This window comes from Solea solea, chromosome 3 (assembly GCF_958295425.1).
Source record: "Solea solea chromosome 3, fSolSol10.1, whole genome shotgun sequence".
NCBI lineage: Eukaryota > Metazoa > Chordata > Actinopteri > Pleuronectiformes > Soleidae > Solea > Solea solea.
Genome location: NC_081136.1, coordinates 7,780,671 through 7,803,822, shown reverse-complemented (window position 1 = coordinate 7,803,822; position 23,152 = coordinate 7,780,671). Strand labels below are relative to the sequence as shown.

Below are 23,152 nucleotides of genomic sequence, written 5' to 3'. Positions count from 1 at the left end.
ATATAATATTTTATGTTTCCAATGGTTCAGATAATTGTGTGTAATGTGATTGCAGAACATAGTAACTAGTTGACCACAGCTAATAAGCTTAGATAAGCTAACCATTACTATGCTAATGTTGGGTGTTTCAGGATTTGTTTGCTAACGCACTCCCTTAACTTGGTTAAAAAAATATTTTGGACGTATACACAGTTTGTTTGTGCTGCCCTCAAGTGGCCAAAGTCAAATGTCAAAGAATGCAGCATGTACATAAAGCTAGCTATTGTTTCTTTGCATAAAGATACTGTCATATATGAGATGAATGAGTCGTTTTGTGTACGAGAGCTTTATTTAATGATTCATTCTCCCCCATGAATTATCATTAAAGCGAGACGCTCACTATGATGGCTTTGTTTTCACCGACCCAAACCAAGCTAACGCAACATACGCCACTGGAGTGGCATAGCATGCCAGCTGTTCAGGATTCAGAGGAGTGACATGTGTGCCAACATGTGTCAATTTTGGCTCATGTGGTTTGTACCAGAACAAAGACAACCCCTAAAACTTATGAGCTTTTTATTGAGTTGGAATGAAGGCACAGTTTCTCAATTACTTACCAAATTTTCTAAAAAAATAATTACAGTTTATATGAGACAAAAGTGAACAGTCTTGTATAAAGTACCGAAAAGGGATACTTGAGTAAAAGTACAAATATCTTACGAGAAAATAACTTTTAAATGTAAAAGTAAAAGTTTTAAAAAAATGTGAGGAGTAAGGATTGAGCCATGGTAGCTCAATGGTAGTCTTTCAACTGGAAGGTTGTGCGTTCAATTCCTCGCTTTGCTTGTCTATATGTGTCTTTGAGCAAGACACTTAACCCCATGTTGAAGCATGTGAATGGGTGAATGGCAAAACTATGGTGTAAATCCGCTCATCGAGACTAGAAAAGCACAAAATAAACCAACTCTTCTTCTTCTGATTTTATTTGGTAGTAACGAGCAACAAAGATAGTAAGAGGAAATGTTGTGGAGTAAACGCACACAATTTATTTAGGAAATGTATTGGTACTTTGTTACATGACAACACTGAAAGTGAATAATTAGCATTCTTGATGAGGACAAATTCAAGAGTTCCTGTTAGTAACTTATGGCACTTTTTATTTCACCATGTGTCGCGTTTAAAACAACGTCACGGCAGTTTCGCGCAGCCGTACTATGGCGACGACCACAATGAGGGGGTGCTAAAAAAAAAAAAAAAGTACTTTATACCAAACTGAGTAGAGTCGAGCCGAGTAGTGCTAGAACCAGTTTATTGTTGCTGTGAATGCACTCGCAAAATTAGGTTCCGGTGGGGTGTGACAGCGCGTAACCGATGAAAATCATATGGGTTCGAAAAACCATTCAAACCCATATGAGGCGTCTCTGTACACCAGGAATAGCTGCTCTTGGTCATCACACGTGATCGGAGGGGCGGATCACGTGAGAATCGCTTGTCAGACAAAGGCTCCGGTAATCGACATGTTTTTCCTCTTTACCTCAAAACCTGTCCCCCAAGCATGACCTGTTGACTGGAGCTTTGTGTACCCGCTAACAAACAGTTGCCAGGGCTTATTAAACACACCACAGAGTTCCTCCCATACCATGCATTCCTTTCTACTTAGTGTCACTGAGGCCGTTTCAGTCAAACTGCCGGTGTCTGTCTGCGTCGCAGGCGTCAAAGTCCTGTGTCTGCTCACCGCTGAGCAACACTGTCTGCAGATGAGTGAGTGACTGATAAGGTTTGTTGTCTGATCTCTATCAACGTGACCTAGTGGCTGGAAAAGACAAAGCGCGGTCACTGTCACCTTTGACCTATTCACGCCAGTGAGCTCCTTGAGCAGCCACTTCATTTTGACTTATCTTAGTCGCTGCACAACTCAATGACAAGTGCAAAGTCAAAGATCCAATGAGTGACATTTAGCATGGGTTTTGTTTTGTTAAATAAATAAATAAATAAATAAATAAATAACTCAAGGCATCCTCAGTGATCCGATCACAGCCAGGTGGCGCTAAGTACAGGTCTGAAAAGTCTTAATGCGTCCTGAAGGGGGGTCCCAAGATCCAATCCATATAAATCACACTCTGAGGTGTTTTGAGGACACATTTGTCCACATTCCTGGGCATGCGTAAGCACAATCTGCCTCCTCAGCTGACGTCATCTGAGCAGTAGTAGTTTCACTATGTTTTTTTTTTGTTTGTTTTTTTGCTTGTATGTTAATTTATTTGATCATTTGATCAGCTTTTTTGTCTCTCCCTGGTTGTCTGACAGCTGCACAGTCAGACTTGATAAAAACTGACACTTGTTCTTGTAAACAAACAGTCATGACGTCAGTGAGTAAGGGCGGGGCGAGGCCCTGTGAGGAGTAATCATACGTAACCACAGGTGTGAACTGGCTGTGATCGGATCACTGCTTACAAATGTTAAAAACTGAGAAAAAATGAGAATGAGAAAAACCTTCTTCTCATTATTAGATTGCAGTCAGTACGTTTACATGCACAGTTTAAGCGAGCTAAGGCCTTAGTCTGACTAAGACAGGCAATCGGACAACTTGCCGAGTCAGGGTATACATGCAGAGGAGAAAATCGATTTGTTGGCCGCTTACGCGTGACTCCGCCTCCGTAGGTGGCGCTGTATCTCTCTATAAGCTAGTGCATATTGAATCAGTTTCCTGTTGACCATTACGTCACAGAAAAACAGCGAACAGCGCCATGGACGGTGACATGGATTGTGCCGTGGTTCTATGTTTCTTACCTGCTGTACATGTTAATCGTGATACAAATAGACTCTTGTGGTTGCTGTGTTGTCCGAAGAAAGATGCCGCCGCTGCAGTATGACAACAGTTCTGCAGTAGCTTATACGTCGTTTCCTTCTACTTCCGGGTCAAAGACTGGGGAGTAAATTTCGGTGCATGCGCAGAATGCCAAGTCCGACTAAGCGTATACATGCAGGAATAATCGGACTATGAATCACATTATCCAGGTATGTTAGTCCGACTAAGACTAGCTAGATTTTAGTCAGACTAATGTGTTTACATGACATTAAGAAAACCAAATTAATGTCTTAGTCCGACAACAACTGGACTTTTAACATGCATGCAAACACACTGACCAGTTCTTACATACTGGATCTTTATGCACTGGTAGATTCAGTTAAACAGCTCATTTTTGAAAAACACAAAACATAGCTACCGTTTAAAAGTGTGCAACATTAGTGTAAGACTTGACCTACAGAGACACACATCGATGGTGACTATTATTGGATGAGAGGAAGGAAATATGAGGAAGGGAAATAAAAGTGATAAAAGTTTTTTATCTGAGGTATTAAGTTGACGTGTTTTTTATGGGTCACAGTGGAAGGCAGGTGGTGTGGAGGGGGAAATAAAAGTCTTTGTGTTGAGTGATCAGTGACAGGAGGGAAAGAAAGAAAGAAAGAAAGAAAGAAAGAAAGAAAGAAAGAAAGAAAAGTTGAGCCGGTCTTTTTCTCGCCTGCAGACGACAGACAGGTGAACAGACGGGTCACTGAGGTCGGTGCTATTTGCATTGAAAGCACATTCATACATGTGCTGATAAGAGGCCCTCGGTGGACAGACTCTGACTCTATGACGTAATCCACGTGTCCCTGCTTTTACAGCCTGTGATGTAATTACAAGCGGCGATGTTTGTGCACCGTCCTGAACAGACCTGCTCTCTGTGTGTTTCTCCCACTCTCTGTCACACACACACACACACATACACACAGGAAGCACATGACAAGGAAACTCTGTCCTCCTTTGCCTTCAGCGGTTCTTACAAGGTATGTCAGCACAGGTTACATTTGCATAATACTTATCCATGCATTACATCACAATTATACGGCACATAATCTGAAGTCGTCCAAAGCCATTACTCCCCCCCCAAAAAAACCTCAAGTTCTTCTCTCCCTGCAAGAATTGCCAGTTTCATTATCTGTAGTTTAAATTCCTCACGGGTTAAAGGTCCAGTGTGTAACATTAACAAAGGTTTCATTTGCAGAATTTGAATGCACTACCCACAAGTATGTTTGTATAAGTGTATGATCGCTTTAAAATGAAATTGTCTGTTTTCTGTGGCCTTAAAAATTGCTTTATTTAGGCACGTGTTTTGACTTTTGACGCAACTAAGAGGTAAGTGTGCAAAGGCCACCGTAGTTAATTAATGCAGTTTGGAAAGGGAGGGGAAAAGTCAGAGAGTCCTCTGTTTAGCCCCTTTTACACTAAAATGACCCTGTTTTCCAGCTTTAATTTGAAGGTACCTGAAACTAAATTTCACAAATTTGTCTTGGACTCAAGCTGTGCATATGAATGCCCTCGCGGTACAATAAATAATAAAACACGAGAGTGAAATACAATAAAAGAAATAACAAAATAAAGGCAATAACACAGTAAAAGCAGTCCCAATATCACTTGATCTGTCACTAATTCTTACACACTGGACTTTTGATCTTATTTTAAGACAAACGACCACAAACATGCACAATTATTGCATGGAGTGAATACCGTCGGTTGTAAATTCTAATGCAATCTTTCGAGAATCACTGATTAAAGAGCCTGGAGTTACATTTACCATTGACTAACGTGTAACAATGGGAAGTGATCAGTGACCCAAGCTGATTGATTTGCATCCAGTGACCCAGTGATTGAGCTTTGTGCAGGAATAATAGCAGCATTACAGGACAATCAGCTCCTTCAGATCATGTGCTAACATAGACAAAGCAGAATTTCACCTTTCAGAGAGTTATAGTGTGTTCTGTTCTCATGGTGAAGGAAAATGGTGTCGAATACAGGCGGAAACTCCAGTGTTAGGCAACATATATTGATCAATAATTCCATAATAATGTATGTTGTGTAATCTGATATTATAGTGTATATTCTGCACCTCCTCCTGTCTTTGTAGCTTTGTGGTAATCTCGTCTATGACAGGAAAAAATTGGGTGTCTTAGCTCTGCATCCATGCTGACACATCTAAAAATGCATGTCATGTGACCATTCCCATTTACTACAAAGGTCAAAAGTGAGAACAAGGGTCAAGGATTTCTTTTATTAGCCTGAAGACGTGGTCAAAAACTGAGACTGAAAGTAAGTGTTAACGGAGCTGTTCACAGCTGATAAGAACCAACCAGGAAGTGAATACGAGGAACTGTGTTATCATTTCCAAAGGTCCAGCCAAATTTCCATTTTGGGCACACTCTCAAGGGTAATGTGAAAAAAAAGGCATATGTGGAGCAGAATTGATGCATTTTTAAATGAAAAGTAGTGTGGATGTAGCCCCTAGAGTGCAAGGTAATCTAAGAATTTGTTCTAGTATCCCATAACACTTTATCCAATTGATGATGTAACATAAGGAGGAGGGAGGGGAAGGCTCAACGGCAGCAGAAAGTTAGTCAAACGTCAGCCAAGCGATAACAAGAGCATTAAAACTTGACTTGATCGTTAAAATACAGTGGCGTAAATAGGCCAAGCTAATAGCTAAGATAATGATTTCTACACGCTCCGGTCCAAATTCTAGGTCAAAGGTGACGGCGTCAAAACAGGTGTTTCTGAATTTTCTACCAGAGGAAACCCGCGTACAACTGGTGGTCCACGTACTGCAGTTTGAGAACCATCCAAATCAATAATCGAGTTTGATCCTGAACATTATCAACTTTAATCCTCAACACGATACAAACTGATCCCCCGTCTGTGTTCTGCGTAATGTTTTAGTGAAGGTGTTGCAGTGTGGTAACCTCAGCAAGACGGGACATGATTTTAATCCCGGGTTATTAAAAAAAAGATTGTGACTGCGGGTGTTTGTTGTTGTATTTCTGAATGGCCTAAGGCGAGGTATGGTATACAGAGTGCCAGCGGAAGCATTGTGCAACTACAGGCTGCAGGAAAATCACACAGGCTTCACTGTGAGAGTAAAGAAAAAAAAAGAAAACCACACATGTATGTGCTTTAATGTGTGGGTGAAGAGCCCAGACAGGGCAGACTGTGGTAAACAGAAAAGAGGAACCAAAGTCATATGGCTTTGTTTAGGGTGGGAGTTGCATCTTCCCCAAAAGATGCTGACCTGATTGGTCTATTTGACACTTGCTGCTGTGATTGGTCTCCCTTTTAGGGAAGTATTTACAATCTGTTAAAGGATTAGTGTCCTAAGAAGTGTGTCAGCTTTTGCAGGCAGCTCAGAACTGCGGTTGCCACACTCATATAACTCTCCACATGCGACTGTCGGCAAAACTGTGCAGAGTTGTGAACACATTCCATTCACTGCATACGTGTTTGAAGTCGCAGAGTTTACATTTCAGGAATTTGTTTTGGAAGTCAGGAAGTCACTTTAGCCTAATTATGTGTGACTTATGTTCCATTTACCTCGGGGGGGAAAAACCACATACACAAACGCCATTGTTTGCGATACCAGATGATAACAGCTATGCTCGAACAATTGAACATTGAGGCAGAAAGGTAGCAGTGTTTATACAGTGGCAACCATCTTCAAATCATGTTTTGGGGTTCAAATTCTGACGACAAATATAGAAAAAATTGATAAAAGGGAAGAATTTTAATTATTTTTTTTAAATTATGTGTGACTTATGTTCCATTTACGACGCAAGTCGGAGCTGGGAGTGACGTCACCTCGCACAAAAAGTCCACAATCGCCGTTATTTGCAATACCAGTTGATAACAGTGCTCTACTTGTTTATCTTTTGCTCAAACAATTGAACAGTCCTATGTGAACGTCCTATTTAATACAAAATGATGAAGAAATGCTATAAACTGTAAAAGTAGCAGTGTTTATATAGTCTACGAATCATACATTGGGGTTCAAATTCCGACTACAAATACAGAAACGATGGATATGAGGGAGGCAAAAGAAGAAGTCAGTATGTCAGTTTGACATGTTTCCACTCTGATGACACGTCAGCGTCATTTTATGACTTAAAAGGATACACTTTTAAGCTTTTAATGACACCGTGTGTTTATAGTAGATGATTCCAGAGACCGTGGTGTGAGGTGAGACTGCTCGTCCCGGTGTGACTGAAGGCACGAGAGGCTCGACATGAGACACGGGGAGACAGTGTAAACAAGTCAATTTACCACCGTGTCCTCACCACACCTTATGTGACTCGTGAGCCGTGACTAATAAAAAAAAGGGTTTACCTCAGTGACCCACCCGGTGAAAAAAAAAAAAGCTGCGTCTTCACCTCAGACGGCTCGGCGCACTTGCCTGTGAGGTGGAAAAAAGATAAAGCTCGGTGGGAAACGCTTTGCTTTCACAGCGTCACAAGTGGAATCACCCTGAAGCCTCTTGTCACAAATACCCCCCCCCCCCCCCCCCCCACACACACACACACACACACCCACACCCTTTTCCTCTCACACTCTCTGTCTTTCTCTCAGGAAGAGGATTATAGGTCATCTTTTAACTGTGCCATCTGCTCCAAGCTGACTTTCAATTTACAGTGGTAAAAAACATGTTCTTCCTGATGTGAAGTTGTTGACGGTCAGGCGTCCATTTTTTTTTAGGTCTCCCAGTTAAGTGTTACTGGTTATTTGCCACATATTGACAGTGAATAGTCACACGACTTCCTGATCGATCAGCATCCTGTGTTGTTGAACATCAATGTGTCGATATGTGGCCTCTGGCTGCTTTGCTTTGGCTCCAGATAACAAACACTAAATAACAGCCTGCCAAATGGCCCCAAGGGGTTGTGGGAGGTGTAGTAATATGATGGATTATCCTTTTATGTCAACTAATACACACTGAAAGACATGGGAAAGAACGCATGTAGGTAGCCCTTATTACCTTGAATGAGTTCAAAGTGTTTTATGTAAGTAAGTGTTAATGTTGTCCATTTTATCTGTACTTTTATTGTTTTTAATGTCATTGTGCTGCTGCCCCCTTGGCCAGGTTTTCCGTTGTAAATAGGGATGGGAGTCGGTATCGGTCAGTATCAGTATCAGACTGTAAAAAATGAAATGCAAATAATAATCAGCAGAACCATTTTAGCTGAGTCATGTTTGGGCTGTTTATGACAATAATATTTGTCACACAGTTGGAGAATTGTGTCTTTGAAATGACTCGACATAAATGTGTTGTTCAATGGCTTCACGGTTCATAAATGGTCTAAAGCAACTGTAGCGGAATAATATCGGTATCTGTAGATACTCAGGTTGTAATAAAAAAGTGGTGTTGTCCCAATCCGTGCTTGTAAAAGAGATATTTTGATCTCAAAGGGACTAACCACTGTTTAAATATTGGCCCTAAACTTAACCAGTTCCTCAGAAATTAGGTCCATAACAACTACTGGTCCTGACAAGATCAATGTTTATATGAGAAAATGCCCTAAAAAGGTAACAAATGGCCTTTAAAGTCAAAATGTGTCCTTACTTTTCCAAAATGTCCATTTCACAATTTATACTTTTTTTTTTTTTGTTTGTTTTTTGCAAAGATATGTATACACACACACACATACAGTTATGCATGGGAAAGGAGAGATGTTGCAACTTTATTCTGTATGAAAATGAGATGCAACCTATACGGAATGGAGGAGGGGTTTGTGTGTGTGTGTGTGCGGTGGAGTGCAAACAGCTGGTCAATAGGCCCCTAACGCGTCCTACCCCCAGGATCACAACCCCAGGGGTCAGAGGGCATATGAAGTGTGCCACTCTCTATAGAGCCATGACAGAGGGCAGATGGTGAGTGAAAAGAACATGCCCCTCCCCTAATGTACGCACCACAATGAAGTGGTTAGTGGTGAACTCTTCGAGGCTGTGAGTAAAATGATAAGGTTACTGCTGGCTTCAAGTATCTCACTGTACGACTTTTTTTTTTGCTCTTGAGGAGCAGCCGTGCTATAAAAAGCACTGGTAGTAACGGTGACTCTACAGCTGCGGTAATAAGAGACTTTAATTGCGGTACAATGGCAAGAGCATGTCTATCGAGGACTGAAACATCATTGTCATTGTTAAAAATAGATGCATATAGGACCCAGCAATACATACCTGGTCAAATGAATGTAGACAAAATAGGTTGAGACGGCTATTTGTGTATGTACATTATTCTACATTTATGTATTTCAACATTTAATTATTTTAAATACTTAAATTCATTTTAATTCTTAATAATTACATTTATGTTCACTTTTGCATGTATTTGTTAACTGTAAAGGCTTACATTTAGCTGTTTTTGGCCATCAGGGCACACTCTATTATTTTAAATGACAAGATGAAAACATATGGGAGCAAATTTAAATGTTTTTATTTTACTAAGACGTCTTATTTACAAAACTTAGATCCCTGTCCCAAGGGCACTTCATTAAAATGTTACAATTTATTGTCAGCTAAAGTTTAATTATACAAAATAATTAAACAAAAGACAAAATTACGTATATTGTTTATATTATTATGATTGTAATATTTAAATTGTTGCTGAAATTGTTATTTGGTTGAGTACTAGTTGGGCTTCTGATGCAATCCTACAGCGGAGGAATCAAACCTACGCGAACAGGACGGCGGAGGTTCGCCTTGTTGCCTAGATACGAACGCGGAGGGTGGCGCATACGGTCGTGCTTTCTCCGAGTGAAACTGGCCTTCGGCAGTGGCCATTGTGGCTCTCTGTGTTATGGGTCGTGGAGGAACAGCGGGTCTCGCATTTGAGCCAGAATGTCGCCGGTTGTCTTGACGTTGTTGAAGAAGCAGCGAATGTGAAAACAGCGCCATTTCTGTCGGCGTCCATGATACGCGATGCTACCGCAGCGGATTCCAGAGCTTGAGCTCGGAACGGCAGCGGGAGAGAACTAGCCGCTCCCCTTGCGCTGCTCCTCTCTACTTCAGACCACGGCAGGTAAGTAAGCCAGTGAGCCTAAGGGCACTTTTAGTTTCATACTGTTTTGTATCCGTTTAATGTCCCGTGTTCGGCCAGCTTACTCTTTCGCTGTATGACGATATGGCGCACATTTTTGAAGGGAAAACGTCTGACAGTCCTCTGGTAGTCTTACCGGGGCAGCCGCTCCTCCTCCCCTCTGGTCATAACAACAAGCGTACGCGAAAGCTAACGTTTGTTCGACGTTGGATTAGTTTTTATTCGCTTTACTGTTTCCTTCTTGTGGTCATTTCGTGTGCTTTGTGTCCGAATGAAACTTAAAACTCGGCCTAATGATAGCGCGTCGCTTTCTGCTACACTGGCTAACTATTTAATGGAGAACCGTTGGGTTTTAATGTCACCTGCCTGACACATACCAAAGTAACGCAGTTCTTTTGACTAGCAACGGGACAGCGGTGGTTAGCCCACCCAAACGGAAATATACGCTGTTAAACCCGTATAATGCATGCCAAGTTATTTTGATAAAAGAACGTAATGCCTACTGAAAAGGGGACGAGGAGCTGTCAGGCGCTAACTTTGCTAACTTAGCTTTATAGTTAAAGGTCGGAGGTTTAGCTAACCTTGTGGTTTAATTGCAACGAGACGCTAGCTACCGGCAGTCAACACCAAGAGCCAACGGTTGACAATCAACCTGTTCCGATATCACCGATTATTTGGTGTAGTCACCTAAGCGTGACATCAATACTTAATGTTAAATATCGCTTATAGCTCAGCAGTGTTGCGTTAATGTCAGCTAACACCATCCAGGTACACGGTGACTGCACACTCGTTGCGAAGTCGGCCAACTTTGCAGTGAATACACTACGTTCTTCCTCTTCATTGTGGAGAAATGGCTATTTGTTAATAGTGTAGTTACGAATAAAGTTGGAAAGAGGATGGTGCAACCGGCAGTTAGCAGCCGGGGCTAATGCTCGTACAAGAAACAACTGGGTTGTCAGCCATATTTAGCCAATATCCACGAAGCTCTCTGCCGAGGTCCGCTTGCGTTTATTGGACTGGCACAGTGTGATTCTGTGAAATGGTATGAAATCGAGTCGTTGCACACGGCGAAGCGTCTTATCTTGTCCTCTCGACAACCCCATGATCTGCCAATGTAGACTGACGAGCGGCTCAACCAATCACGTCGGCGCAGCCTCCATTTGCTCTTCGCGTCGCTTCCCTAAATCCAGTGCTGCCATAAGAAACACACATGCACCTGACGGAGAGTGAATCCCACACAGTTGCACTCAACTGCCTGCGATTGCTTGTCATGTAAACGAATGCAGGACATTTTTATTGTATTATTCATTATTTTAACCACAGCATTGTGGTTGTTTGGGTAACGTTATGGAAAGCTGATAATAGGTAAAATTATGTCTCAGAATCACCATTGGTACATCTTAAATTAGAGGAATCTCTTGTATTTTTTGTGTTAAATTGCATTTGCTTATGTATCGCAACAATTATTATTTAATTATTAATCGAATACTAAATTAATCCCCAACAATTTTGAGTGTTCTTTTTAAAATTAAATATTTAATGGTTGCTTTGCTCCATATACCAAAGAAATCATTAAAACTGTCTAATTTTGGTTTGGACAACAAGACATTTGAGAACATCATCTCCAGATTTGGGAAATGCTGATCAACATTTTCTAGCATTTTTTTTGGACCAAACAAATACTCAATCGAGAAAGTAATCATTAATTGCAATTATAATCATATTTTTATTTTTGAAATGACATGACACTCCACAACAATGTGGCACACCAAAACAGTATTTTTTTTCCTTTGAAAAGGGGTGACACTTTCCAAAAATAAATAGTAATAACAACAACTGCAATGATCACAGCAATGATACAAACTCAAAATAAGAGGCAGATATTTTAATGAGGCCTGCAACTAATAATTATTTCCATAATTGATAAATCTATCAAATAAAATGTGGGATTAATTTGTCCATTACATGCAGAAAATCGTGAATAAAGTGAGAAAATGACAGTGTTTTCCAAACCTCAACTCTGTCGTCAAATGAAAGATATTCTGTTTGCTGTCATAGAGGAGTGAAAAAACACACAGAAAAATTCGTTTTCAGTTTAATTTAACCTTTTGCACATGGATGTGAATTATTTGGGTTTTTTTGAGATTCATCACTAAGGCCCCTTTTTTTCTAAGCGTGCATTATTTTGGGAAAGGTTGCGTTGCTGTGAGTGGGGTACTGTTAAAGTATCTTATTTACTCATCTTTTTTAAATATTTGCTTGCTCTGTTTCAGGTTGTGCCGGTGAAGTGAGACGTAGCCCAAAAATGGACCCTTCTGACTAAGAAACAAACACATCTTGTGTTTAGCCCAGCAGCTGAGCTCTATCAGCAGCATAAGCCATGCCTGATGACTAAAAGAACCCTTTTTTGCTCAAAGCAATAAAAAAAGCAAGAAAAAAAAAAATCTTACTCCATGCCTCCCCATGTAGAACCCCCTCAGTACATCCTCCTGGAGTGACTGCCCCCTCTTCCAGATAGGTTCTGCCTCTGCCTCATCCTCTGTCCACACCCTTTTCCACCATCCACCCATAATTGCCCATCACAATGCTGCTCTACCTGAGAATGGCCAACACCTGAGGTCCCATGCGTCCAGTGAGCACCGATTCAGACGGTCCAGCTCCTCCTGAAAACTTCTCCTGCCCCTACTCCCTCGTGGGCCCCCTGCCTGCCTCAGAGATGTCCCTGCTCCAATCACTGGGTCCAGTACAAAGCTGGCTTGGCCAGGAGCTTGAGAAGTGCGGGATTGATGCGATGATCTACACCCGCTATGTTCTCAGCCTCCTCCTGCATGACAGTTACGACTACGACCTGCAGGACCAGGTGGGCTCCCACAACTGTTTTGAAATATTTTGATTGTGTTGTTAGTGTTTCGTAAATCGTCCACTCATTCAACTGTGGTATCTCTCATTTACCACTACATTTTGATATACAGTGAATTGATATAAGCATGTGCAGAAATCTTATATAATGGCACACTATTGTGTATGGCACTTTTGAGCTTCACTTGTGTTACTATTAATAACTAGTTTGTCCTTTGTTGATTAACTGTTCTTGATTTTGTGCCTGGCAGGAAAATGACATCTTCTTGGGCTGGGAGAAGGGAACTGGGAAGAAATGGGGCAAGAGTAAGAAGAAAGGAGTGACTGACCTGAGTCTTGAGGAAATGAAGAAACAAGCCGCTGTGCAATGCCTCCGCTCCGCATCTGACGAAGTAAGTGTTGTTCTTGCAGTTTTTTGCAATCCTGTGATTCTCATAATGTTTGAGGGGTGGTGAAATTTATTTCCTGTGGTGTAGCAAAAAAGTATTCTCCCATAATGAAATAATTTCAACTTTGGTGAAATGCAACACAGCTATTACTACAAGTTGACCTGTTCCTTTATTTTGTGAAACTTCTGAATGAAAAGGAAGAAAATCACTCTGAGTAGCTAATACATGTGGGTGTCATTTGTCTAAATATATCCAGAATCTAATACTGTAGTATTGTTGAGGTGCAGTCCTGCAGATATTAAATGCATGATTCACAATGACTCAATAAATTAAGCCTTGTTTGTGTGGGAGGCTAAAGCATTGAAGAGAAAATCTTGACTGTAAATGCATTGTCAACTTATTTGGCTGTGTAGCCACACCTTCTTACTTTACATGAACTTTTACCTTCTCACATGTGTAGCACACAACTGAATTTAAAGCATTGTCACACGCACTGCTTCGTTCTCAATCAGAAATTGCACACACTTTGCATGTGACGGGCAATTCTGCTTTAGTTCTGCTCTAACTGATTTAGTCATTTGTGTTCTTATCTAGTTTTAGGATAGTAGTGCATGAGTAAAAGCAGTGTTGGTTACTCTCAGCAACTTTGTGGGATTTATTGACAAAATTGAAAATTATTTTCCCGATTCATATATTTATTTTGCGTGAGTTTTTATCTGTACCTGCTCTAAATCGGCCCGTCTGTGAGGTATACTGGGTTGGTTTCAGTTTGCGGGATCGTCACTAGATGCCACTCTGAACCTGTTAACATGGTTTGTTGACATAAAACAAACCTGTCCTCATTTGTGAGTGACCTTCAAGTAATTGCTTCTGTGTTCAAGTGTCTGTTCCAGAAGTAGAGACTTGCTCTTTTCCTGTGTGAAAAATCCATTGAGAGGTTTGCTTACATTTCTGTCCAGCAGTAGTAAGGGAGGTGTGCTTCAGCTGAGAGTGACAGAGCTGGGGGGGCTAGAGGAGTGTTGAGCTCTTTGGGGACTGGACTCTGCAGTCTATTTTTTAACCAGGATTGCAGCAGAGAGCAGCAGACTTGGTTGGCTGTCAGCAGACCGGCATTAGCACAATGATGCAAGAGGAAACACAGGGAAGGAGAAATTCTTCCTCTACCTTTCATGAGGTGGCATGGTGAGGGATTTTATTTTAATGGAAGAATGAAAAGGAAATGAGAGCTAAAAAGTGGGGCAGGTTTAGTATTTTGGAGCAGCTATGTAGTGATTAGTTTAGCTATTTTTGTTGACAGTGCCTGCTTGGTTTAAACTAGTATTTTAGTATTTTTACTATTATTTTGAGGAGGCACAAAGCCAAATTTGTAGTAAACATCTTTTTATTTTTTTAAAAGCATTTTTGCACCGTAGCTAAAAATAGCAAAGTCATCGGCAGGCATGCCTTTGCTCATAAGTCAGCTGGTTTGACGTGTGTTAACAGAGTCAACACGCGTCAGACTCTGTGCCTCAATTCTTTCTCTTTCACACATGGGGTCAGAGTTGGATCTTTTAACATCTTCCATTGTCATTTCTGTTGTTGTAAAAGGAAATAATGTGTTACGTTAGGGCTTGTCTTTGTAGGTGTGGAACTCTGTGTTTTCTTTAAAATAACTTGTGCATCATTTTGTGAAATCAGGTGATCCCTACAGTCACCACACACACACACACACACACAATACAGTACTAGGTAGACAGATGTAGGGTTGTGTGTTTTATTTATTTTTTTATTCAATCCCACTTATCAGAATAGAACAATTTACCAAATGCATGGCTGTATGAAAATATCTATTGACATTGTAAATCATTTTCTAAACTTAAGTTTTTTTGTGACATTCACAACTATTAATACTAGTTAATGAAATTTGGGGCAATTATTGTTTGTACAAAATAGTTTACAGGAGAGACTTGCTGTGACTCAAAACTGTCTTGTCATCCTGTGCAGAACTCTGGAATCGAGAGCCTGGTTGAAGAGCTTTGCTCTAAACTTAAGGATATCCAAAACAAACAGAAAGGTTTGTTTATTCCTTTTAACTCTCATCGTTTATGGATGCATATGCATCCATAGAGTTGAGTAATAACTGTTCCAAAATAATGATTTGTTGTTCAATGTCTTTTACAGAGGAAAAACAGATTCAAAAGAAATCTGATGGCTCTCAGTCTCCAGAACGAGCTGAGTCCCCCTCTTCAAAGGACCAGGTGGAAATGTAAGTTGTATATTAATAAACAACTTACATTGTAAGTTGTTTTAAGTTGTAAAAGTGGCTGCTGAGTTTTTGGCTTTTAATTTTTTCTTGACTTGTTCTGTTGCTTTTATTACTTTTTCCTTTATTCATTTATTGGCTGGTACTTGCTTTTGTGTCATGTTTTCATCCTGATTTAATTGTGCTTTTGCTTACATTTATATTGGCATTTTGTGTTGAGAATTTCTTGACTTCTACCTTTTTTAACTTGTTTATTAAGGTGCTATATAAATTATTATTCAATAATATTCCTTTTAATTTGAGCTGTCTGTTTTCATTACAGGTATTATGAAGCCTTTCCTCCTTTGTCAGAAAAACCTGTTTGTCTCCAAGAGATCATGACGGTGTGGAACAAGGCTAAAGCCTGCGCATACTCAAGTTCATCATCCTCTGCTGCCCCACAGACCAGCACAGACACCTCTTCCCCAAAAGATTGCAACAGCGACGGTGAGGCTGCAAAGGAGAGAAATCTAGAGGCCTATACTGTCACCAGTGAAAGAGGTCAGCAGCGACGGAGCAAGAAGGAGAAGGAAAACCGTTACCATGGTGGAGCGTCTGCAGAGGAGAAACCTACTATCCACACCAAGCGACAGACCAGACACAGATCTGAGGGCAAATACAGACCCAGATCCTGGTCTTCGGGCTCCAGTGAGGCAGGCTCCAGTTCAAGTGGGAACCAAGGTGACACTAAGTCATCCAGAAGCAAGGCAGTTAGAATAAGGCACAAATCCAGAGAGGCTGTGAAGAATAAGAGAACACGCAACGGTGGACCAGTAAAGCTGCAGGTGAAGGTAATTGACAAAGAAGAGCGAAGAAATGCAGGAGGGAGCAGTAGCAGCGTCACGGCTGGTGCTGCTAAACAACTACAGCTTTATAAAAAGGGGAAACGGGCGCTGAAGGAGATTCGTAAAGATCCAAGCTGGGTGGAAGCAAAGGAGTCCAGGGTTGAGGTTGGAAACAAACAGGAATATATGGAGGAGCCACTTTGGTACACTGAGCCCATCACGGAGTATTTTGTACCTTTCAGCAGCAAACAAAGCAAGCTGGAAACAAAATATCGCAGCAACATCGACTCTTCGGATGGCTTTGCATTGTCAGCAGACATGGAGAGGCTGCCGGAGAGAATCCAGGGTATCTGCATTGCCAACGAGAGCTACCAGAGAGCATACCTAGCAGCAGGCTCGTTTGTGGATGGGCACTTTGTGGAAGGGCCTGGTGAAGCAGAAGATGAAACTGCTGAACTCACTGGGGCCTTAACCTGCCCTCAGCCAGAGGATGGAGATTTAGATGACAAGCATCTGTCTGAATTCACTCACTTCTATGAAGTTGATATTTATCAATCCATATTGGATACTAGTGCCTCAGACTCGATACAAGAGAGTCGAATCTTAAGCATGATTCGACAAAAAAGCAAAGAGCAAAGAGACATTGAGGCAGAATGTTGTTTAGTGTTAGATGGCCTTGAGCAGCAAGGGAAAAGTGCAATACGGGCAGACTCACAGGAAGCTTTGGGACCTGTTGGATTCTTAATGGAGGATCTAGAAAACATGGCTCACGTGTGGGGATGTTATTCACCATCTACTTCAGAAGATATAGATGGAGAAAGCTTCGTAGGAGACTCTCCCATTCGCCTCTCCCCCCTTCTTGATAGTGTTTCATTCACTCTGAGCAAACTATCTGGAAATCTGGAGGAGCCACCTGTTCCTGAAGCCGCCAGTGAACCATCTGGTTTTAACTCATCCTGCTTCTCTCTTTTCGAGCTGCAGTATGACAGTCCCACGTTTCCTTTTCCCTGTGACTCACTCAACGTTGGTCAGGAAAACACAGATTCTAGTAGCTGTCTCGACCCACATTCTAATAAACAGTCTCGTTTGCTAATATGGACCAAAAATAGTGCCTTTGATGAAACTGAACACTGTTCTAACCTTTCCACACGAACTTGCAGTCCGTGGTCGCATTCAGAGGAGACTCGTTCTGACAATGAACAAGGAAATGCTGCGACAGAGGATGCTGCTCAAATTGGCAACAAAGAGATTGACTGTATAATCCATCCTCTCTCTGGTGCTTATCTAGAGGATGAAATCTTGGATTTTTTGCAAGATGAGACTGGCCGCAAGTGTGAGGAGGTCAGTGTTAGCACAGCATCGAATCAGACCTTCACCAAAAAATCTAAATTGGAGTCCGTTTGTGGCATCGCACTGGAGGAGGATGAAAGTAAACAGTACAGCACTGGTATGTTTTCGGACAACACAAACCAACAGAGTGAGGATTACAGCTCAGGGATAATAAAGGACATTTGGACTGCAATTGGGGATGGCAAATCTGTAATGAAAAGGCAAGGAGCAGAAAAATCAAGCGAGGGGCTATTCTCAGATGAGTCCAGTGGTTACTGCTGTAGCTGCCTCGAGGTGCAGGCTAAAGGAGGTCCAATTCAGGGACCCCAGAAAAAAGCAGTGCAGCGCTCAGAGTATCACCTTTGGGAAGGAAAGAAAGACGAGCAGGACTTGGCCAAAAACAAACTCTCAAAGGTAGATGGTGCCGGGGATTACATGACTCCGTCCAAGCCCTGGGACCTGAGCTCTGACAAGGAGAGTACATCATTCATCCTTGGAGGGGTGTATGGGGAGCTGAAGACAATAAGTGGTGATAAAAATTGGGCTGTTGTGCCACCAAGTGACACCCAAGATAACCTGCTTCAGTGTGCTGCCGCAGCTGCATCTGCTTCTAGCTCAGACATGCTCACCATCACTGGCACAGATGTGTTCATGAACACAAGCAGCTGCTTCGCTCCTGGTCACAGGCCCCTGTGGAGGCCTCTTGTGTCCTTTGGGCAGAGTGACCAGGCCATCAGAGGAAGTGGAGATGGATTGAATAAGGGATTTTCTTTCATCTTCCATGAAGATTTGCTTGGATCATGCGGAGGCTTGCGTAGTGAGGAGCAAGGATTAGAATACCCGTTTGCATCCTTCAATTTAAACAATCCCTTCTCTCAAGTCCTCCACGTGGAGTGTTCCTTCGAGCCTGAGGACATGGCTTCTTTCAGTCCAGGGTTCAAGCCCAAATCGATTCTATGCTCAGACTCTGAGAATGAAGCCTTCCATCCACGATTATATGGCATCAACCGGACGCAGTATAGAGCCATTCGCATTTCCCCCAGGACTCATTTCCGGCCAATTTCGGCTTCCGAGTTGTCTCCTGGTGGAGTAAGCGATTCAGAGGCTGAGACTGACAAAGAAGAGATGAGTTTTCCCGTCCCGGCGCCGGTGGACGTTTTTGATGATCCTCAGGCTGACCTCAAACCTCTGGAGGAGGATGCAGAATGTGAGGGCCCTTATTACGGGAAGTCAGAACTGGAATCTGGTAAATTCTTACCCAGATTGAAGAAGTCTGGCATGGAGAAGAGTGCACAGACTTCTCTGGATTCACAGGAGGGTTCCAGTGCCCTCCTGCCAATCGCTGAGCAAGAGATTTGCTTAGACTGCAAAACGGCTGCATCAACTGCAGTCGAAGAGACGGACGTTTCTGTCGGCAAGATTCATGAAGGGGAATCTTCAGGAGAGAAACAATCCTGCTTATGTGCACCAGCAGGTCAGATCCCAAAGTATGGGATCGCGTTTGACTTTGTTGGAGATGTGCCAGAGGTGAGTTTTTAAAATCATTTAATGAATACTTCAATGTACAATACAGTTTGACAGACATCTGCTGTTGTTAGGTTCCACCTGTGATATCTTATGCTGTAGTTTACTGACACACACTTCTCCTTTTGTCTTATTTAGTTCCCTCTGTTAAATATAAGTGCACAAGGAGGAACTGGCAACCAGCAAGATGAGTGCTGGTGGCAGACCACGCTCTGCTCCTCACTCTTCCCTGGATCTCATTGTACAGGTAAATTTGTTTTGAATTTTTTTTAAAAACTTTAAAGAACTACTTTAAAGAAATGTCCAAAGAATGGCAAGATAAGTTGTCATTTGCGGCTTTGTTTCTTTGATTAGCGGTTACTTGTTATTTTAACAGATTTCAAAGTTATCAGGGGCTGTCCAAGAAATGCCCATTGTCTCAAAAAGTCCACATGCTTTGTTATAATGTAAAAAACCTTTTTAATTTTGAGTTAGCTGTTCACAAAACATAACCTCGGTGGGGCTCAATAAGAGATCAAAGTTAAACATAAATTTGAACGACTGTAAACATGGCCTATCAATTGAGTCAAAGGACGAGTGGACACTGACTTTCACATTCACACAGGGACATACACTTGGTAGCAAAGGAAGTGAAAGTGACAAAATATATACAGATACATTCATTTGGAGCCCTTAAGGACAATTTATGTGTGCGATCTAAATAGTATCACACATTTTGATAACGGTCTCGAAAATCTGGCACATCACCACCAGAGTTTCTGCCTTGGGCTTTATAGATCCTCTTCAACTACAGGACAAAGACATGTAGCATTGATGTTATCTTATCCAAAATGTTAACGGGTTTCCCTGACTTCCTTTTCTAGGGAGCAGCAACATTTGAATACTCCAGTTTTTGCAGAGGACGCCTTTCTTGGAGAGGAAACCCTTCCTCTCCTTTTGGGACTGGACCTCTACCAGCAAAGATTCAGGGTCATCTCAGAACTGGAAAACCGTAGGCTAATTTTCTGAGACACCCCCTTCAAAAAAAAAAAAAAAACAACCCCACACATAACGCTGCTGGTTTTCATTTACTAACTTAACTCCATGTGTAATCAACAATCCGATCAACGAGATGCGAGTGAAAATAGGAAAACTCCAAAAAATATGTTGGGTCTTTGAGTGATGCCAGTGATGTGTGAACATGCATTTTAGGATTTCTTTCAGTTAATTCTTCTGTAAACTGTTCCTCATCCAAAGTCTCACATGTAGTTGGTAGAGACAATCTTTTGTTCTATCCTTGTCAGTTTTGTTCCCACCGTTTTGCTTTGAACTAGGTTACTGGTAGTTTGGTGGTGTCTGAATGGTTGTGCATGTGTGTTTGTCCAGCCAGTCTCACTCCTCTTTTTCAAGTTAAACCTAAACGTTGTGTGAAACAGCTGCCGATCACATCCTCTACTTTCCATCCTGTGTTCAGAAAGACTAGAGAGAGAAAAAAAGGATGTTGAGATTTTTGAGTTGTTTAAAAAGTTTGCGAGTTTAACTGCAATAGTTTGTTTGGAAGACTTTGTGAATGTGAAGTAGAGAATGTGTGCAGTGTTCTTTTTCAATAGCCGAAAACTCCCCTTGTGTGAAAAGTTGTCATAAATGAGTCCGATTTTTTTTTTGAATGGCGATAGTCTTTCCAAAGCTAGTCGTAGACATAGTATGGTTTGTGAGGCTAAAAATAATAATTCAAAAAAACCCATAAAAAATAATAAAAAAAGAAGAAATCAAATGGGAGTTTTGTTGAGGAAAAAAAAAAAGATACAAATGATCTACTTGAAATGCAATGCTGTTGAGAATTTGGAAAAACATAGAAAATGTTTGTGTTGTGGGGTTAAAGACCCATCATAAAAAGTAACAACAGCCATTTCTGCAGACACCTGTTTTTGCAATTGAATGAAACTTTTGTTTTATTTCCTTGTGATTTCTATGGTACAGACTATTGGTGCTATAAATATGTTCAAACACCTTTTTCGAAGTTTAAGATCCATGATCTGGCTGTGATGAGTAGATGGCAGAGCCTAGTTTTGTTTGTAGTCCAAACAGCCAAGACTCCGTAAATATATATTTTTCTTTTGCAAAACCTGTGAATAGAAGAAAAAGTTTTGCCTGATCGCAGTTCTTTCCAAACGTGGCTTGGGTTTTTTTTTTCTTTAATTTAAAGTAAACCTCTTATCAGGTGACGCTGAATAAAACTATACACATTGTTTAATTCCATCGTATCCAGGCAGAAAAGGACTAACTCTCTCTAATGAGTGATGGTCAACTGTCCCACGATACAACTCAACAAATCTGGCAAGAAAAAAAGTTCAAACCAAAAAACATACATAGCATATTTACACTAACGTACAAATGCTTCTTTCTTTTTCATGTGGAGTGTGTTTTTATTTTTTTGGTTTACAATATATATCTTGTTGAAATAATGAGTTATGTCTCACAGTGTGTGTCAGCAGAGAATTTGTGAAGGCACTCGTTCAGAGCGAGTGTACGGCGGCGGCATGCGTGCAGGGATGCACCAACGAATGGAAATGAATCCGTCGATCTGTGTCCCGTGAATTTGAACCCCCCACTCCCCCTTTTTGAAAGATTTAGCCATGAAACCCTCTGTGTGGTTTGCTAACCTTTCACATGACCTGTGCTTTGAGGAAGAAATTTGGTTACAACATCTACAGATGCATTTGATCCTAATTTAACTATTAAAACAGGTTTTGAGGTTCGTAGCTTGGGTGGTTTATTTGTCAGAAGCACAGGTCAGTATAATTTTCACTCTTTCATTAATGGGTAATGAAAAGACATGGGCATCGCAAGCAGACTTGCTGGAATGCACTGTCGCAGGTGAAGGTGTCTCTGTTGCTGGCTTGGTTTTTTTTTGAAAAAGGCTTCCTCATTTAAAAAAAAAAGAAAAAAGAAGCAAATATTGTAATAGCCCATGAAATGTTTCCACTTTACTCAATAAATGCCTCCGATAAATGCAAGGTACTCAAAACTTAAAGGTCATCCCCCTCCTTTGACCGTCATCAGACACTCAGGAATTTTTTATAAGCTTAACTGCATAATCTACACTCAGACCTGTGACAGTGCATTGATGCATTAATGTAAAACCTTTGTTTGATTCTAGATAAATGACTGACCGTCGTTTCAAAGCAAACCACTGAAGTGACTGTCATTAATTTATACGTGTAGTAGGAAAAAAACAATAAAAAAAGAACTAAGCCATTGTAGATTGCATAAGCAATGCAGAGGGGAATTCAAAAGCCCTGTGTCCTATGCAATACCTTGGCGCATGTAAACATTCAACTGTATTAAGAAGAGAAGTCTCTGAGTTCATTTCTTTTGCATGGTGAATAATTGCGAGTGAGGGACACATGAGAAAAAAAACAAACCCGTGGAATGTCTCTTTTAAAAAAAAGCAGCATGCAAACATCACACTCCATCTTTTTTTATGTTGGGTGAACAAAATATTTTAGTTCAAACTATTTTGAGTAAGTGATTGAAAGAATGCGATGTGTGAGTGAGCGAGTGAATGTGTACGAGAGGTTAAAGCACTTACATGGGAGTTGAAAGGAATGCATCACACCTTTCTTCATTCTTAATTCTTCCATTTTGATAGGCCGTATTGAGGAAAGAAAAAAGAATTTCAAAAAAAAAAAAAAATATGTTGAAAAAATACATTCAGTGAGGGTAAAAGCATTTGGAGCAGCACTGACCGGGTGCCTGTGTTTCATTTGCACTGTGGTTTGAACAACATATCCAGCACTGAAAACGTTTTGAGTTTTCCCTCATCCTTTCATTCCCCCTTGATGATGATGATGATGCTCTTCCAACCTCAATCCTCTTCCTCTGTGTTCCCAAAGCCCATCTGTCCCGAGTAGGTGTGTTGTTCTAATTTCATGTACACCCTGAGTAAATTATTTTGTTTCATTGTGGATTTTCTTAACATCTAATAAAGGAATAAACCAAACTTCATTCCGAACCTGTTATTTGATGCTGCTTATTGTTTATTTATGTCTTGGTGGTGGTGACCAAGTTACTCAGATTGTTTCCTCAACCACATGGTGGCACTAGAGGGCATGGTGAACAATTTGACAC

At 41.1% G+C, this 23,152-nt stretch overlaps 1 protein-coding gene across 2 annotated transcripts; it reads left to right on the top strand.

Moving 5' to 3' along the window:
- The first annotated feature begins 9,521 nt into the window (after positions 1–9,521).
- kiaa0232 (KIAA0232 ortholog) lies at positions 9,522–23,029 on the top strand. 2 transcript variants are annotated; one of them, XM_058624438.1, is made up of 8 exons: positions 9,522–9,857; positions 12,149–12,735; positions 12,986–13,126; positions 15,107–15,176; positions 15,284–15,368; positions 15,688–19,045; positions 19,181–19,289; positions 19,906–23,029. In XM_058624438.1, exons 2-8 carry the CDS (start codon positions 12,499–12,501, stop codon positions 19,920–19,922), a joined length of 4,017 nt encoding a protein of 1,338 aa, XP_058480421.1. In that variant the 5' UTR covers positions 9,522–9,857; positions 12,149–12,498; the 3' UTR covers positions 19,923–23,029. The 2 variants fall into 2 exon arrangements, with proteins under 2 accessions (XP_058480421.1, XP_058480422.1); XM_058624439.1 differs by lacking the exon at positions 9,522–9,857 and adding an exon at positions 10,034–10,053.
- The last annotated feature ends 123 nt before the right edge of the window (positions 23,030–23,152 follow it).

Coding starts and splice junctions, on each gene's coding strand:
- kiaa0232 (XM_058624438.1), top strand. CDS start 12,499: ATGCGTCCAGTGAGCACCGATTCAGACGGTCCAGCTCCTCCTGAAAAC. Junction 12,736..12,985: donor ACTACGACCTGCAGGACCAG/GTGGGCTCCCAC, acceptor TGTGCCTGGCAG/GAAAATGACATCTTCTTGGG. Junction 13,127..15,106: donor TCCGCTCCGCATCTGACGAA/GTAAGTGTTGTT, acceptor CATCCTGTGCAG/AACTCTGGAATCGAGAGCCT.